This window comes from Poromitra crassiceps, assembly GCF_964638095.1.
Source record: "Poromitra crassiceps genome assembly, chromosome: 19".
NCBI lineage: Eukaryota > Metazoa > Chordata > Actinopteri > Beryciformes > Melamphaidae > Poromitra > Poromitra crassiceps.
In genome coordinates this window covers 15000933-15020690 of record NC_139646.1, presented here as the reverse complement: position 1 = coordinate 15020690, position 19758 = coordinate 15000933, and the positions used below count along the sequence as shown (strand labels likewise).

General features: G+C 43.4%; 1 protein-coding gene across 1 annotated transcript in view; it reads left to right on the top strand.

Moving 5' to 3' along the window:
• Positions 1–13400, top strand: part of LOC310793596 (N-acetylaspartate synthetase-like) — a 35757-nt gene extending 22357 nt beyond the window's left edge. Inside the window, exons 2-4 of the mRNA XM_083655427.1 lie at positions 11831–12044; positions 12366–12530; positions 12823–13400. Of these exons, the coding sequence (XP_083511553.1) occupies positions 11837–12044; positions 12366–12530; positions 12823–13217 (768 nt within the window). The 5' untranslated portion in view covers positions 11831–11836 and the 3' untranslated portion in view covers positions 13218–13400. The remainder of the gene's footprint in view (positions 1–11830; positions 12045–12365; positions 12531–12822) is intronic.
• The last annotated feature ends 6358 nt before the right edge of the window (positions 13401–19758 follow it).

Below are 19758 nucleotides of genomic sequence, written 5' to 3'. Positions count from 1 at the left end.
GTGATGAGTAACTTTGGAACTTGGATTTGGGAAAAAGTTTAATTTACCACTTGGTCCTGCTGGTGCTAGAGCAGATGGGTTGAGAGAGGCTAATTATTATCATATTAGCATTGTATCAAGATTTTCAAAGACACATTCTGCACACCTGTTATACCTGATCCCAGTCTCACATTGTATGATATTGGAGCTATACTGCATGTATGGGATGCACTGAGATAAGGCAATCAACTAATAGCTGTGACATTTTTAACATACTTTAACATACACTGGTCCATCTCTGTTCTCCCTCAAGTACACAGAGTGACACAAACTTGTCCTCTCTCATTTAAATGTACTGCCTTGGTCTCCTGCACGCACACACACACACACACACACACACACACACACACACACACACACACACACACACACACACACACACACACACACACACACACACACACACACACACACACACACACACACACACACACACACACACACACACACACACACACATACACAGAGACACTGGTCCATCTCTGTTCTCCCTCAAGTACACAGAGTGACACAAACTTGTCTTTTCTCATTTAAATGTACTGCCTTGGTCTCCTGCACGCACGCACACACACACACACACACACACACACACACACACACACACACACACACACACACACACACACACACACACACACACACACACACATACACAGAGGCACTGGTCCATCTCTGTTCTCCCTCAAGTACACAGAGTGACACAAACTTGTCTTCTCTCATTTAAATGTACTGCCGTGGTCTCCTGCGCGCGCACACACACACACACACACACACACACACACACACACACACACACACACACACACACACACACACACACATACACAGAGACACTGGTCCATCTCTGTTCTCCCTCAAGTACACAGAGTGACACAAACTTGTCTTCTCTCATTTAAATGTACTGCCGTGGTCTCCTGCGCGCGCGCGCACACACACACACATACACAAACACAGAGACTTGGTCCTACTCTCTGTTCTCCCTCAAGTACACAGAGTGACACAAACTTGTCTTCTCTCATTTAAATGTACTGCCTTGGTCTCCTGCGCGCGCGCACATGGGCACACACCCACACACATATACACATACACCCACACACTCTCTCCATTTTTTTTTAATCTTCTCTACAGATTGTGGGTAGGCTATTTGTTCATCAGGGTTTAGCTATTTAAGGATGTGATATTGCCCTTAAGAAAGGTTTATCTTCTTGTTTTGAGTTGACGTGCTCCTGCTTCTGATGAGGTGTGATATGATTGTGTTGCCTATTAATATTTATGTTTATGAATATGTATATCTAATATATATGTATTAGTATATATAGTATGTATATATATGTGTATATATATATATATATATATATATATATATATATATATATATATATATATAGTGTGTATATGTATATATGTGTATCTGTATATCATACATGTTTAAATGTATGTTTATGGTTATATGATATATGCTTCTGTGCATGTTCTACATAGTTCACTTCATAAAATATACTGCTTGTGTATTATATTTATTATATATATATATTTATACTATATTAATGGTATTAATTATTATATATAATATTATAAATATATAAATATTATATAATTATATTAAGTATTAATTATTCTGCTATATTTGTTGTAGTGTAGTGTCCTGTCCTGTTGTTTTATCATTTTGTTGACATTTTTTTGTCTGTCTTGTTTCCCTTGAATTGTAACCTGACTTGTTCTTCTGTATCTTAGGACCCCCTCGAAAACGAGATGATTCATCTCAAGGGGTTTTTCCTAAATAAATCAATTTGAACATACTGTAAATAGGCTACTTTTTTTTTACACAGATCAGTCTACCCAGGTGAAGAAAGTTTCACATGATTTCACATTTGCTACTATGATTGGTTGAGGATGATCCAATGACAAAGGGCATGCTCATTAATGGATTCCCAGCCAGGACATGACATGTACTAATAGCAGCTGGGTGGTGTTTGTACCCATTTTAAAGTCACAAGCAAACAACAGTGACTACGTTTACATGCAAACAATATTCCGGTTTTTGCCCATATTCTGAAAATTTATTCGGAAAACAATATTCCGACTAAATGAATAATCAACTAATATTCCCGTTTACATGCAGCCGTAGCTCGCCCTCCCTGACATCTGAAGGGGGGGAGAGCAGGGTGCGAACTACGGGGGAGCTGGGGGGGCTTTGGCTCCCCTTAAAGAAATAGTAGACCCCCTGAAAACATGACTTGTGAAATTTGGGGGGGTCTCTAAATTATTGACTAATATATATTACCCCATGTATTTTCTATTTCTTTTTCTGTACCTTCATAGTGAATAATGCGTAAAATTATGCTATTTTAATCGTATGATTCAGAGTGTACTCAATCACTGTCAAATTCACTGTAAGCCCCTATACCGACATGCATGTATTCTTATCATCACCACATCAAAGCGTGGCGGCGCAGGTGCAAATCAAACGTCACTCACGCGGGCAGGTCAGATTTAAAACAACAGCAAGATGTCAAAAAGAAAACAAGGCAGTTTGACAAACTTTACATTCATGAAGAAATGGAAGCAGCCGTCAGTTGAACAGCAACAAGTCGCTTCTACTTCAAACGCAGATGTGGAAAAAGTGACGACGTGAAGCTGGAATACCTCCGAGTCCTCCCGCATATGGAGGACTGTTTGTGAGATGGAATGCGTCAGGAACTTCACAGTGAGTGGGACATGTGCGTTATGGAGTGGATAAAAGTGTTGGGCAGAGATATCATGTTCTTGCGGATGCAGTGTATATGGAGAGCAGTGCGCCGGTTTCGCCACTGTGCTCTCTCACCCTCCCTCCCTCTCTGTGTGCGCAGCATGCTTTTCTGTCTTGGAGAGAAAAGTTGAACACGACAAGAGCTGTATCCGTGTCTTTGAGCGTGCTGATTTAAAATGAGTTATACCCCTAAATTGGCCTTCAAATTGCCTCAAATTTCCGACGGCGGCTGTAGTGCCTCCCCCGCACAGTATAGTTCGCACACTGGGGGAGAGAGAGAGATGCAGGTAGGCTGAGTTTTTCTGTTAAAGGCCGGCTTTACCGTGGGGAATATGAATATATATTAATTCTTAAAAAATCTTAAATTTCGAATCCGTTGAAATTTTTGAAATTGCTTGTTCACAGCCAGAGAAAAAAATAAATGAAAAAAAAAAAAAAAAAAAAAAATGGGCCAGGTGACGCGTTTCGTAAGAATAAACAGAGCAGCGCTATTCTTACCAGCATCACTTGGTCCATTTCAGGAGCTTGCTGCTGGGAAGTTTGGCGTTGCGATATTTGCACATCCAAGTCTTTCATAAAAAGTAGGCTAGTAGCCTACGTTATTACCTCGCAGGTTCGCAAGCATTTTGGACTTCCGTGGGCACCACTCTCTCTTTAAATATCTCTCTCTTTAAATCGATGTTTCTCATCTCCTCCCAATCAGAAATGTGGGCTTTTCCTTTCGCATGCCAGAGATGATGGATTATATGATTATATCGCCTCTTCTAGTGCTTTCTAGCACACATCAGCTGACCGCAAACAGGCAACATGCATTGCAAACTGCAGTAAAAATCCTGATTGAGACGCATATTCCGAATGCGCTGTATATATGATCAAAGAATCCTCCTAGAACCTGAATTATACTGGAATAACCCACGTCTTTATTGGAAAATACAAAATTCGGAAAAAGGCCAAATTCTGAAAATTCAACTGGAATATGCTGTTTACATGACCCTTATCCAATTCAGAATATTGTCATTTTCCAAATAATAGTGTGTGCATGTAAACGTAGTCATTGTTGAGGACATCTTGTTCTCTTGATGGAGAGGAGCGGAGGAGTGTAATTGTTCAAAAATGTGTGATCGTATTGCTCGGAATCTTTTATCCTGCTGGTATGGCTTAAGGTAACCATTCAAAATGTATTGTTTTCCAGTAAGGATTTTGATATGAAAATACAAGTTAATAAATATAGCCGCAAGCGGCGATGGGCGGGGTTCAAGCCTTGCGCAGATGACAAAGCTTCTGATTCTGACTAGGACATCCTCCTTGATATATCTGACAAGTTTCGCGTTCATTGGACAAACAGGTGTGGAGTTACAGCCTTTTTTATGTTGAGCCACGCCCATTTCTGGCGTTTATGGCGCCCCCTTTTGGTCGAATTGCACAAAATTTGACACACATGGTCTAGGATGGTCTCCGAAGACCTCCTGCAAGTTTTGTGAAGATTCCTTAATCTTTCATGAAGTTATGACAATTTAGCTGTGAGGCCACGCCCTCTCACAACTTTAACGATTGATATCTCCGAAACGAAAGGAGATTTCAAAGGTTTCAAAAAGGCAGTTTGTAGAGCTTGCTCCAGAGAGGCTTCCTGGCGATTTTGGTGCAAATCGGTCCAACAGTCTAGGAGGAGTTCTCGAAAATGTGTTTTCCAAACTTTTCCAAATATCTCAAAAATTTTCCAGACGGACATTAAGGGTCCTTATGGCAAACTTGTAGAGCAGGTTCACCTGAACATCTGGAAAAAAAAAGTTTGAAAATCGGACCAACGGCGTGGAAGTTATGGCCTTTAAAGTAAAACTGTCGATTATAGCGCCACCTTCAGGCCGATTCGAAAAATATTTTTTGAGCACCTACCAGCCAACAATATCTGTCATTGGGTCAAATTTCAGGTCTCTACCATTTACCAACTCACGGGAATTTGCGTCGGGGCAGATGAACAAGAAGAATAATAATAAACCGGAGGAAAAACAATAGGGTTTCAGCCCCTTCAGGGCTTGAACCCCTAAAAATACAACAAGACATTGTTGACATTTATTGGTAATTACGTTATAGCATTAAAACAAATATATATGCTGCTGCTGTGTATGTGAATGAATTGTGAATAAAGAAGCTGTGTGCCACTAGGCCTGTAGGTGTCACTGCAGGCTGTTTGTAAGTTTCCACTACTTCATACTACTTAGCTCCTCCCAGAGCAGAGCGGAAATATCAGCAGGTATCCAATGTCCACTGTGAAGAATCATTTCACTGCTGGGGTGATGACCTACATTCTGCCCCAGCTGCCACTCATCGCATGACGCACATGGGCGAAGTTCGTGGACCCTTTCTTGCAGACAGTGCCCGTCACAGAAACCCGCCCCCCTTATCCAACCCCTTTCATGCAGCAGCCAATAGAATAAGACACGCCTTCAGCCAATGACGTGCCCTTATCACTTCCCAGTGATTCCACTTCCTTGCTAGCCTGGTAAACCAGCCCGTCACGTGAACTCACATTTCATTTGGTTCTGCGTGACGGTCTGGCCCCAACTCTTCACCCAGTCCTTAGCAGGGGTGGGAGCATGGTTGCATAGTTGCATAGTTGCCTTGACAGACAACTCCTTCAGCCAATCAGCGTCGGATCCAGTCAAACCCAAATCCACTCGGGAGAATGGCAAAAACATGTTTTCTGCCGAGAAACTCCTGTACTTGTTTAATTGTTGTTATTGAAGCTATTTCTGCAATAACTGCACTTTATGGCTGTTTAAATTAGACAAACGCTGACATTACTCCTCGAGACGATCAGGCAAAGAGGCGGCCATTATTGTTTTGTTAGTGCAGTGCTAGTAGCGTTCCTGATTGGCCAACTTGCGCTGTCAATCACAGCGCAGTCGCTGAGTGGCTCTTCCGCTTTTCCGCTTCTGCTAAACACCCTCCCAGGCTTAAGGGCCAGACCGTCACGCAGAACCAAATGAAATGTGAGTTCACGTGAAGGGCTGGTTTACCAGGCTACTTCCTTGCACCTACAGTAGTCCCTGCAATTTTTATGCCTCCGCCGGCGATAGCCAGGCCGGAGGCATTATGGATCCGGGTTGTCCGTCCGTACGTCCGTCCGTACGTCCATCCGTACGTACGATGTTTGTTAACGCGATATCTGAGGAACGCCAGGACGGAATTTCATCAAATTTGCCTCAAACATCGACTTAGACTCAAGGATGATCTGATTAGATTTTGGTGGTCAAAGGTCAAAAGTCAAGGTCACTGTGACCTCTCGAACGCCATTTTCAAGCTTGTTAACGTGATATCTCAGGAATGCCTTGACGGAATTTAATCAAACTTGTCTCAAACATCGAATTGGACTCAAGGATGAACTGATTAGATTTTGGTGGTCAACGGTCAAAGGTCAAGGTCACTGTGACCTCTCGAATGCCATTTTCAAGCTTGTTAACGCGATATCTCAGGAATTCCTTGACGGAATTTAATCAAACTTGTCTCAAACATCGACTTGGACTCAAGGATGAACTGATTAGATTTTGGTGGTCAACGGTCAAAGGTCAAGGTCACTGTGACCTCTCGAATGCCATTTTCAAGCTTGTTAACGCGATATCTCAGGAATTCCTTGACGGAATTTAATCAAACTTGTCTCAAACATCGACTTGGACTCAAGGATGAACTGATTACATTTTGGTGGTCAAAAGTCAAAGGTCAAGGTCACTGTGACCTCTCAAACGCCATTTTCCAGCTTGTTAACGCGATATCTCATGAATACCTTGACGGAATTTCATCAAATTTGCCTCAAACATCTACTTAGACTCAAGGATGAACTGATTAGATTTTGGTGGTCAAAAGTCAAAGGTCAAGGTCACTGTGACCTCTCAAACGCCATTTTCAAGCTTGTTAACGTGATATCTCAGGAATGCCTTGACGGAATTTAATCAAACTTGTCTCAAACATCGACTTGGACTCAAGGATGAACTGATTACATTTTGGTGGTCAAAGTTCAAGGTCACTGTGACCTCTCAAACGCCATTTTCCAGCTTGTTAACGCGATATCTCACCAATGCCTTGACGGAATTTCATCAAATTTGCCTCAAACATCACCTTAGACTCAAGGATGATCTGATTAGATTTTGGTGGTCAAAGGTCAAAGGACAAGGTGACCTCTCGAACGCCATTTTCAAGCTTGTTAACGCGATATCTCAGGAATGCCTTGACGGAATTTAATCAAACTTGTCTCAAACATCGACTTGGACTCAAGGATGAACTGATTAGATTTTGGTGGTCAAAGTTCAAGGTCACTGGGACCTCTCACACACCCAATTTCCAAGCTCTGTAACGCAACATCACAGGAGCGCCTTGACGGAATCTCTTCCAATTTGCCTCAAATGGCGATTTGGACTCCAGAATGAACTAATGGCGGAGGCATAAGTCCGCGTTGCGGTCGTTCTAGTTTTTGTTCTCACTCTATTCACACTATCTCTCTTATCACAGTGTAAACCAAAACCGAATGATTAAATCAGCTAACTGGCTAAAGGTATCTTGCGAGCTAACATTTACTGCAGGTAACCATAACATTAGCCCACTACACCTCTCACAGATAGCATGTAGCGCCTTGCTTATACAGTGCAAGATATGTGCACTTCTGTCAGAAAGACTGTAGCAGTTTACTATACAATGTTGGTAAACTGTTGGTAAACTTTTTCAGTACACATGTACATTACTTCTGCGTTAAATTGTGGTTAAATTAAATTACGCCCCTTGCACATTGCAGCAGCGTTTTTCGCGTGTAGATGCCTGCTGTTGCCTGCTGGTCGCTTGGTGCTTGCAGCCTGATTGGTTGTCTTGCTGTATTTCCGTCTTCAATTGGTCAATTTCAAAATGGCCCTCCGCCGCTCGTCGCCTTGAAAAGCATGCTGGGATACATGGCGACGCGATCCAATACAAAATGAATGGGCAGCAGTGACACCAGGTGTCTCCACGCATCAAACGCTGCTGTAGTCTACAACATGGGTAGCCGCAAAACGCGACTATTTCACTCGAGTACCTCTCCCATCATAGTCGCGCTCGCCCGACCCCTTTATCGAGGGAAAGTTGCACATTTAGCGATCTACAAGCTTCAAACATGCACCAATCACTAATATAAACTACGCACCTTGTTGCCACGGATGTTGTCGAGCAGGCCGCGCTGAGGCCGCGCTTTGTTAACTCGTATTTTAAGAAAGTTTGGGTTATTTGTGTGTCCGGAAACATTATTTTCCCTTCTCCAACGACTCTTCTTCTTTTTTGCTGCTCCCCGGTTCAACTGCTCAACTGCGCCACCGCATCATGGGGTATTACATCATGTGTCAAGTATGGGGTTTGCCCTGTGTCGTTCTGTCAGTAACTGCGGTGGCGCAGTTGAGCAGTTGAACCGGTGAGCAGCAAAAAAGAAGAAGAGTCGTTGGAGAAGGGAAAATAATGTTTCCGGACACACAAATAACCCAAACTTTCTTAAAATACGAGTTAACAAAGCGCGGCCTCAGCGCGGCCTGCTCGACAACATCCGTGGCAACAAGGTGCGTAGTTTATATTAGTGATTGGTGCATGTTTGAAGCTTGTAGATCGCTAAATGTGCAACTTTCCCTCGATAAAGGGGTCGGGCGAGCGCGACTATGATGGGAGAGGTACTCGAGTGAAATAGTCGCGTTTTGCGGCTACAACATGGGCTGTTACCAGAAGCGGGACTCCATGGAACAAGTTACAATTGGACAATGTAGGCTACAAAACATGAGCTGAGACGATCACTTCCCCGCTTGTGTGTGTGTGTGTGTGTGTGTGTGTGTGTGTATGTGTGTGTGTGTGTGTGTGTGTGTGTGTGTGTGTGTGTGTGTGTGTGTGTGTGTGTGTGCGTGCAAAAGCCCCCACCTTTGTCAAGCTCCTTTGTCTGTGACTGAGACAGAGCAAGAGAAGTGATTCACTTCAAGTGAAACGCTGAAACGATCTCATCTCATGCCCGGCTTAAAAACAATACGTGGCAATTTATACTCAATGTTCACCCGCAATCATAACGTTACAGACAGTAAATGTATATGGATCTTTGAAAGCTGGAATGTGAGTGTTACCGTCGTTTGTCTCATTGGAGTTCCCTTTCACCGCTGCGTGCTCTGCCTGCACCAATGCGGGGAGGGGTGGCATAGTTGTTCAGCAGCGCAGCAGCCAGTCAGTCCCAAACACTAATTTGTAATAAACCGGCCTTTTTGTGCTGAGTTTGCATGCTCGTTTCCTCCAGATAGGAACCCCCCGATAAAAAGAATAATATATGTTTTAAAATGTAATAAACTAGAACGACCACACCGTGGATTTATGCCTCCGCCATTAGTTCATTGTGGAGTCCAAATCCCCATTTGAGGCAAATTGGAAGAAATTCCGTCAAGGCGCTCCTGAGATGTTGCGTTACAGAGCTTGGAAATTGGGTGTGTGAGGTCACAGTGACCTTGACCTTTGATCACCAAAATGTAATCCCTTCATCCTTGCCCCCAAGTTGACGTTGAGCCAAATTAAAAGAAATTCCATCAAGCCGTTCTTGAGATATTGCTTTAACGAACTTGGGAATGGCATTCGGGAGGTCACAGTGACCTTGACCTTTGACCATTAAAATCTAATCAGTTCATCCTTGAGTCCAAGTCGATGTTTGAGGCAAATTTGATTAAATTCCGTCAAGGCATTCCTGAGATATTGCGTTAACAAGCCTGAAAATGGCGTTCGAGGGGTCACAGTGACCTTGACCTTTGACCACCAAGATGTAATCAGTTCATCCTTGAGTCCAAGTCGATGTTTGAGGCAAATTTTATGAAATTCCGTCAAGGCATTCCTCAGATATCGCGTTAACGAACATCGGACAGACGTACGGACGGACCAACTGGATAATGCCTCCGGCCTGGCTATCGCCGGCAGAGGCATAAAAATCTGCCTTCTAAGCACAGGCAGCGGCCGATGCCAATTAATTAAAAATGCCAAAAATCGTCCGCAATTAATCGTCTGGCCGATTAATCGGTCGACCTCTTGTATTGATATATCCTTGATTAGCGGCAGCTGATGTGAATAGCTCTTTAAGACACATAATCACCTCACCTGGGTGACTGAATCATACACCTGTGGGTGATTGATCAAGGGTGGCAGCGTGATTGGCCCCAGGCTACATAAGCCCCAATGCAGGCGCCCACCCCTTTGGTTGACCGTGATTTGAACAGTTTTGGAGCTGCTCTTAGCTGGAGAAATAATCTCTCCACTCAGAGAACCTGGGTTATATCGTAACCAACCATTCTCTTTTGTGGATCGATTACCTCTCCTACAAATTTTATTTGTATTGATATGACATCTGTAAGACAACCAAGCAGACTCAGCTGCTCCTGCAGGAGCCTGCAGTGGCAGTTGAGTTCGAATGAGACCTACGACCACCAGAGTCACCTCTGTGCACAGATAATGAACCAGACATAATAATTTTTCCAATCATGGCTGTGTAATCATGTTTCTTATATAGTCATGATGTCGGGGGATTTAACATAGAAAAAATGATTTATTCTATTATGCAAACCCAATGAGTCCTCTGTAAGTTTTTAGCTCTTTTTGTAACTGCTGCGCCTGTCGCTTAATGCACTTTTTATGCTCTTTCTTAAAGTTCTGTTGTGATGCTTTTAAATGTCCATTTTATTCTCTTTTTTTATTCTTTTATTTTCTTGTGTCAACCATTTTATGTGAAGCACTTTGAATTGCCTCTGTGTATGAAATGTGCTATACAAATAAACTTGACTTGACTTGACTTGACTTAAGGTAACTGTAATAATGTATGTTGTGTTCATGTTTATTTGTAAATGCTCACTGTTAACAGAAAGACAACTTTGTATTCCTGAAACTACAAAGTTTTCTGCACTGCACCGCACTCTTTATTTATTTATTTATTTCACCTTTATTTTACCAGGAAAATTACTTGAGATCCAAGATCTCTTTTTCGAGTAAGACCTGACCAAAATGGCAACATCCATAAAAACAAAAAGCAGCTTTGAGCTTTGAGTCAACACAACATCAGTTGTTAGGTTGTTGACTGTACTCATTCAAAGCTTGTTACTATGATACATTTGCACTTGTTACGCTGTGAACAATTTACAATTCATTAGAGGCTGTCACTCTAAAAGGCTGTTTTATAGCTCTGCGTCAAAGTGTCAATGTAGCTGCCTAGAGCAGTACAAGCATATAGATTTCTGCGTTGGCTATTCTGCATGTGGCAGACCACCCAATGCCAGATCGTACAGGTGGGCTTTGTTAACATGGAAGTAGCCTAATGGAGCTGAACAGTCGCGTCACATCTCTTGCCCCGCAAGTGAGTTTCCCCCATAGACATTTAGAAAAATCCTTGTGAGTGTTAAGGCTGAAACCAAGCCAACCCGTGACCTACTGAATCATGAGTGACCATAACACTTTTCAGTTGCATCAAAAACCAAAAATAACAATGGGGAGGGGGAAGGGGGGAATACAATTTTAGATTTCTTTTCTCCGTCTTTATAGGCCCACGCGTAGCGGGGCGAGCGTGCGTAGCGCACGAGCTGCGTCTGCGAGCCCGCTGAGAACAGTTCACAGCTGATAACAGTATAGCCTCAAAAGGTGCTGGTAACCACAGAGAAGTTTTCAAACTGTTTTAGCTTATTGCTGAAGGGTCGTCCATTACTTGTATCCATCTCAATAAATGGCTCTGGCTTGTCCCAGTCTCACACCCCTACACCTTCGCCATCTCATGTCACGCTGAGCACTTCAGTCATCGTCAGAATACGTAAACGTCCGGACATATGGATTCAGCATGCAGGGGGCACTAACAGACACACTCAACCCAACTGCAGCTTTAGGTGCATCATAGAGTTTCAACATAGAGAGAAAACTGTGCACAATTTACAACAAAGTAAGTAAAATGGAAGCATTGAAGAAAAGCCTAAGTTATCAGTGCTGGGACTTTGACTAAAGCTTGCTCTCAACCAAATCTTCATCATGTGCTGGTTATAGTTTGACATGGAGGAAGAGGCACAGACAAGGGACGACAAAGAACTTGACAGTGGATTCAAAGACAGAAGCGTCGTCGTGCGCAAGTTTGAGCCTGCGGACAATCCGGAGGTGCAGCGCATCTTCCATGAAGGGCTGATGGAGATGATAGCGGATACGGCCTTCAGAGGGTTAAGACGTCATCCCGAGAGCCTTTTACTCTACACTGCTGTGACAAGTATGCTACTAATTGAATGTTTATGTTATGGTTGGTTTATTATATATTATGTATGTATTATGGTCAAATTGCATGAAATTCACCACTGCACTTTCTCGGGACCCCAGCAGCGCGCCTGCCAAGTTCGGCGAAAGCCATGTTCTGATTGGTCGAATTGGATTGATTTCGTTACTGCACTCTGTCGCGTTCCAGTATATAGAAGTGTGTGTGGCGGTGTGTGTGTGTGTGTGTGTTATCTGCTATAGCAAGTTAGCAACTTGCGTTCATCATCTTCTCTTTTTATTTTTCTGCTGGTATCTTTTCCCAACTTTCCACTTGCAGTCATCTGTTTTGTCATCACCGTGTCTTGGTGGGTGGCAGGCCTCGCACCAGTGCTTGTCCTGGGTGGGCGCTACTTCTGCAGCTGGCGCGTGAGCCAGCGACACCTGGAGCGCGCCAGGAGCGGAGACATGGGTGACATCGAGGGGTTTTACATGAAATCACCAGGTAAATTAGAAAATTGTGGGGAAAATATTGTTAAATTGTCCCAATGTACATGTGCAACTGCAAATTCTCTTTTGTTTAGATCCCCTGTCATCTCAAATATGTAGGTATTTGTCACTGAAGAATAATCATGACCATCGATGGCATGATATGGCCATAGGGACAAGATGGCTATCTATGTAAATTGTATTGAAGACCAAAATGTATGGTATCTATCTATCTATCTATCTATCTATCTATCTATCTATCTATCTATCTATCTATCTATCTATCTATCTATCGATTGACATTTCAGACTCCTGTATGTGGGTAGCAGAGCTGGAAGGCAAAGTAGTGGGTGTTGTGGCAGCTGTTGGCCAGCAAGAGCCAAGTGGTGCTGTGGAGCTGCGGCGGATGTCTGTGGACCGGAGCTGTCGGCACTGTGGAGTGGGCATGGCGCTGGGACGGAAACTTCTGCAATTTGCTGTGAGTCGCAGGTACTCGTTGGTGGTCTTGGGAACCACGGCGTACACACCGGCTGCCCACCGGCTCTACCAGCGGCTGGGCTTCCGGTGCACGGGGGTCTCCAATGGATACATCACACCGGGTGACAGACCGCCCTTACTGGAACGGATGTTCTACCGGGTCCGCCATCATCACTACTACCTGGATGTGCATAAGGACAGGATCGCTATCAATGGACAATACTGACTTTTAGTGAGGGTGCACAGAATACCCTGTGATCAATTGACAGTCTCACAATGGGCCCTATCTTCCCAAAAGCGTTAATTTAGCGTTTGCGCTCATTTAACGCTGTTAATTAGGGGGCGGACACAAGCGCATGCCTGTGATAATTGTACTGGGCATAGGCTGCCACATGCCAAAACAGGCGTTTCAGCGGTAAAATGTGGGGATAGATGGCATTATACTATTCTCGGCAGCGCGCAATTACTTTGCGCTAAGAGCTTTGAAAATGACCTCTTACGCACAAATACCTCGCTGCGCTGGGAGCGCACTGTAATCTCCATGCAGCACAGCGCAGTGCAAAGTAGAATTCCTTTTGGATATGTCATTACGCACAGCCTTGCCACGCCAATACATCAAATTATGCTGCTAAAATTGGGTATTGGCAGATAATTCAGTGAGGCAATCAACTATAACTCACTGAGAAACTTTTATCACATCGCAAACAGGGAATTGAGAAAACGTGTTGGACAATGGACATAGGCTATTTACCTTCCTAACCCGGAGGGTCGTTGGCACCACAGACGATCTGTCAATAAGCTCTCTCTGTCCTCGCACGAGTGAGAACACTCTATCACGCATGGAGAGAATTACAGCATATTGCATGCCTCGCGCAAACAGCCATTGCGAGACGGGAATCTGATTGGTTTTGATTGACATAATGCCCAGCATTGCCTGGCCACACCCGTGAATAATTCTGGTAGTTAAGACCGCCCAAATCCCGTTTGCGCAGGCATTTTGGGGCGCAGATGATTTTGGCACGGCTCTAATTTGCGTCTGCGACACGTGCCGTGAACGTTTCCGCATCCCCGCTGAGAATTGCATCCCCAACATATTTCGGGGCTGTTTTAACTTAAAAATCAGGGAGGTCACGTCTACCACTCTATCACTTTTAAACAGTTACATTTCTGTATAAATCATTACAATATGCTCCCATGAGGTGGGGATGCTGCCGGTGCTGGGGTGCAAAACTCGGCATAACACCTGGACACTGGCACAAGGCGGACTGCCATCTTCCCTGCCTTAAGGCACGCGCAAACAAGTGCGCAAGCGCTAATGGGGGATATCGCCTGTTGGAAGATAGGGCCCTATGAGTTTGCCATACATTTTAGTCTTGTATTATTATTAGGGATGCACCGATCGATCGGCACGTGACCGGAAATGGCCGATTTTCACGTGATCGGCCTCGATCGGTGATCTGTTCCGGTCACTCTAAATAGCCGATTCTGTGAGCCGATTTTCACATGACGTGCGCGCACCCCAAAGCACCGAGACAGGCACCCAGCCACCACACCACACACGCCAGCATACCTTCCTCGTTGTGGATTTTTTTCACCGTCAGTGAAGTAGACAAAGCTCGCAGTTTGTCACACATGCAAGTCGAAAATAAGCCGTGGAGACAGAGGTGCGGCCGTGTCCCGCTCGGCTGGAGTCTAGTCTGAGCGGCTCGCTTCACCTCACTGGCCCCCCTCTCTCTGCTCTCTCTCCCCGGGAAGCGGTGCTCCAGCAACCCGCCACCGCGCACAGCCGGCTTGGCGAGGTGAACGCGAGCATTGTGTCCAGTCCCCGACCTGCTTTTCCATTCCACATCAGCGCTGCTGCCTCAGCCTGTCAAGTCATGTTGTAACGTGACGTGGATACAGGAGAGACTATTTGTTTCGTATTGCAAATAGAACGACATGAGAACGACGGACATAATAATAAAAATGCATCGGACTCACAAGTGTGCAACGTTTTCTGTGCGTGACGATATTTTTTCGGATGGCAGATAAAAATACGCATACCAAACTTCGGACTGTGTGTAAACTCCGCCTGATATTCAGACTGAAGATCGTTACTGTAACTCATAAACTCATTTCCCCTCTACTCAAGAGGACTGGTCTGGAGCCAGTCTATAAACTCCTTGTCCATGGATCATTTTGATGTTCTGTTGCACCTGTTTTCTTTTGGAAAAGTAAATGCATGATAGCTGTGGGATATAGGCTATTGGATTTAATTTAATTTTTGTATTCATTGTATTTGCACAAAAAAGCTCTGTCCAGTAGCCTAACCTGGAACACTTTTATTTTGAGATGTGTTTGAGTGAGAAGGTCCTACTTCATGCAAATGATAAGAATTGTTTATTTGTTTATTTGGATCCCCATTAGATGTAAGAATTGTTCTATGAATCTTAATTTTTAAACAAAGTTACAAAAACGTTTGTGTAAGCTGTCAATTGTTGTTTTTAGAAAAAAAAATCGGAATCGGCAAAAATCGGTATCGGCAAGTCAGACTATTCAAAAATCGGAAATCGGAATCGGCCAAGAAAATGGCAATCGGTGCATCCCTAATTATTATCTATCTATACGTGATATTATGTGAGCCCACAGTATCCAATAAGTAACCCATTTGAAAATGCTTTAATATAACCCAGCTTGCATGAGTGGCACAATGAATATGTTACGCAAATACTGTGTGTATGTGCTGGATGGTATAATTTGCTTATTTGTGCCAAGGCCAGAGGAGGATGCTGTCTATTGCTTTGTGTTACAATGCAGGGTGACACATAGCCCCAAACCTATCATGTTTTTATAAGACCAGGGACCATGATGGAAATAAGTGTTTACACTTTTACATGTCATCCCTTGGATTTTGTTATTTTTTATCCAAAATAAAATCAATCAATCAATCAAACTTATGCAATCATACAATGTTGCTCTCATACAAAATCAATTCCATAACCAGACCTGATGAAACAATTAACTGCGCTGACTGTAAGGAAGGGTGTAGCAGTCTATCCACAATTTTGTCAGGTCAGGACAATCTCACTTCTCAACAGTTTCTCAACAGTTTCTCAACAACAATATCCACTCCATTCTTCACTGTCAATATTAGATTTTTACCAGGGGCATTTCTAGGGTCTGAAGGCTTGGGGGCTTAACCCAGCGCTCTTTAGGGAGGTCCGGGGGGGAAGGGGGGGTCTTTTCTAAGAGCATGCGCTCCCGCCACGCGCCATGCTTTGCAGGAGAGGGGGAGAGAAATGAAATAAGGAAGTAAGTCCACTGAGCCAAGTTTTTTTGACCACATTTCTTGACCCATGTGTACATGTCAGAAGCAAATGTTTCGACCTTGGTCCGAAAAAATAAAAGCTCAGCGAAACTTCGTCGTTGATATGCCTGCCATTTACTGTATATAGGTGATAGAGAATGAAATTCCACAGCCAAAAGGTAAACAGTGAACCACTTGAAGGAAACCAGTTGAAATGAAATGATGGAGCCAGGAGTCAGAAGAAGTCGTCTGATATGATGTATTGAACATAGATGTTGGCCAAGAGATGCACTCTTGTATATTCACGGATGGATACACAGGCTTACATACATTGAACAGAAACTCAAAGATACTTATAGGACACACATCAGATTACCGGTACATGTCTTGATGCACATCAGATTACATGTCTTGACGCACACTGGAAGGCCATTCTGTAGACTCAACCTATCTGTTATTCTGGCCCTGTAGAGAGCACCGTGGCACGGTGACAGGGCACAGTGTGCGATAGAGAGGAGCTGCAAAAGTATGGTACAAGTTATCTAAATATGTCTGTCTGTGTATGTACACAGGTTATCCAAATATGATGTCTATCTGTCTGTGTATGTACACAGGTCATCTGAAGTATGTCTGTGTCATAACTATATGTAACTAAAATGGAAATGTATATGAATATATTAATAACTAGTGATTGTCCAAGTAAAGGCTAATGTGATGTAAATTTTCTCTATCAATAGGTATGAAAATACTATTGACGTGCAAATTAATCGCATGGAAAAACAAACAAACAAACAAACAAACAAACAAACAAACAAACGCTTTCATCTCTTTTAGAATCCTAAATATGGGTGCCTATTTTAGTTTCATCTTTTTGTTCCTAGCTGACAGGAGTGGAACCCACCATGGTCTTCTGCTGCTGTGCACCTGTATTAGATTTTATTTCCATGTGTTTGTTTGTTGCACCATTCTCAGTAAACTGGAGTACATCTGACACATACCAGCTCTTCCTGTTTTTGCTTCATATAATGTCAGGGTACGGCTTTTGCAATAGCTGCAGGGAGGGGTGAGGTGCGAGTGCGCGTGCGCGTGAGTCGAGGAGCCTTGCAAACTGCCCAGGCAGCTTGTGCATGGCAGTTACTTTTGGCTACAGGGCAACTGGGCAAGTGACAACTGTAGTTACTCCAGTTCACAACAACTAACGATATATTTATCTTCAGGGTAAATAATTAACTGCGGTATAGTTTGGTTATGTTAATGAAAATAATACTACCTATCTGTCCTGACATTTTCTCACAGAGATATTACCGTTATTTAGAAACAGCATGTTCAGCATTTCTGTGTCCTGTGGAATTGGAACTTCCTCATATTTGGTTATGCTGTACTGAACCACTGATTGTGAAAGCGTCACAGTCATCCTGACCTCAAACACAATAATGGAGCAGTGGGCCTCACCCATATGAGAGTAAGCAGGCAGGGTCGTATACTCTGGGTTTAGAAATTAGCCAGGTCCAGACATTTCTTCTCTTTTACAGTAATTGAGCTTTATTACTGCATTTCTGGACGAGCAAGATTCATAGGGGCAAGCATGAGCATTATCTTTGATAGTTTCTAGCACTCAAAATCTCCTTTTTTTGCTTTTACTTACCACTGGGTTGCTGAAACATGTCCTTTGATGTACTGACCCAGTGGTAATTCAAATACAAAAGTGAGATTTTGAGTTCTAGATACTAGCAAAGATAATGCCTTGCACTTGCACTGGGTGTAAGATACTGTGTAGTCCCTTCACTCAGGGAACCATGGCCTAACCCTCCGTTTCCCTATGGTAAATTCTCTTGACACAGGTTTCAGATGCAAACCCATTAAGCTGACATATTTGGTGGTTGAGGGAAGTGAAACTAGAAAAGATCATTCAGCAGCATGAAAAGTGCTTACATCAGACTAAAAAAATCTGTCTGGGCGAGAATAACGGTGAAATCTCTGCCTGCATCCCATTCCCATGACCACAGGCATGTATCACAAATGTATCTTACATGCGAGAAATCCAGTCAGCAACTAGAGTAAACATCATGGATCATCATGGTGCATGTTTGGCGAATCAAGTTCAACCCTTTAAAAAGAGAAAAAAAATGATGTTAAATTGTATTATGGCTTTTTGTGTGCGTGACTGAAACAGCATATTCAGCATTTCTGTGTTCTGTGAAATATAAATTCCCTCGTAATTTCACGTTGAACCACTGATTGTGAAAGTGATGTTGCCACTGTCTCTACATGACTCACACTATTCCAAATAAAACTGCTTTATCAACCTGATCTCTGAAACATCATAGAGAGCACTGGTCGCCCCCGTGTCCCATCATGGCCCAAACAGACCAGCTGAGACTGATTTCACTACCCAGTTTAACATTGCCAGCTGAAGGCAGTGATATGCACATTGCCAGCTGAAGGCAACGTCATGCGTTTTGGGGGGCAGGTTCTCAAGTGGAAAAAGGGCACCCCTCCCATAATTATTTCTAAACAATAAAGTTACATAGAGTCAGGCCCAGATTAACACACTGTGGTGACCCCACTTGAAGTGCCCCCCTCCTTCCAATTTACACAAAATTCACATTTTATGGCAATAAAGACCACAGATCTACAGTACTGTACTGTACATGAACGTATTGCTAGAGCACAAACTCAACACACATACTACAGAAAAATGTAAGACACAATGTACTGACTAAAGAATAGGTCATTTTATACAGTGAGATCAAGTTTGGAAAAATGGTCTCACTAAAATGAAATGGCTACTATATGGAGACTAACATCATCACACATGAATACAATTAGGCTCATTGAATCCACAAGAGAAGAGTCTCAGCTTTCCAGTGATACCGAATTATGCAATTCCAAGACTGTTTATGGAACCCAGTAGTATGCAGAAATGTTAACATAGAATAGGTGAAAATAACACATTCATACCTACTACAGCTTCTGAAATACAGTAATGCTGCAAAAAGGGCACTTATCAGTCAGATGTCAAAAGGGCAGGTGCTTGTGCACCACCTGGGGTCTATCTGTGCATGTCCCTCGCTGAAGGTGCTTGTGCACCACCTGGGGTCTATCTGTGCATGTCCCTCGCTGAAGGTGCTTGTGCACCACCTGGGGTCTATCTGTGCACGTCCCTCGCTGAAGGTGTGTGGTATCACCACAGTGTTTGGTTGGAATAACGCCTGCATTTTCTAAAGACCATTGTCATAGTAGAGTATTGCAGTGAAGATGTCTTTCCAAGGTCACATGGAAGAAGCTTCTTATTTTTGCCGGGGCATTTCTGTTGACACCTCAACAATAAACACAACACAAATCTACACACTTCCAGTGTGTAGATTGGTGGTACCTCATGGACTGCCCTTAGCTCTCTCTCTCCGCCTCCTGACCAACCCTCAATTCCTGCCCCACTGGCCACAATATAAAGAAAATATCACAAGGGTGTTGTACAGCA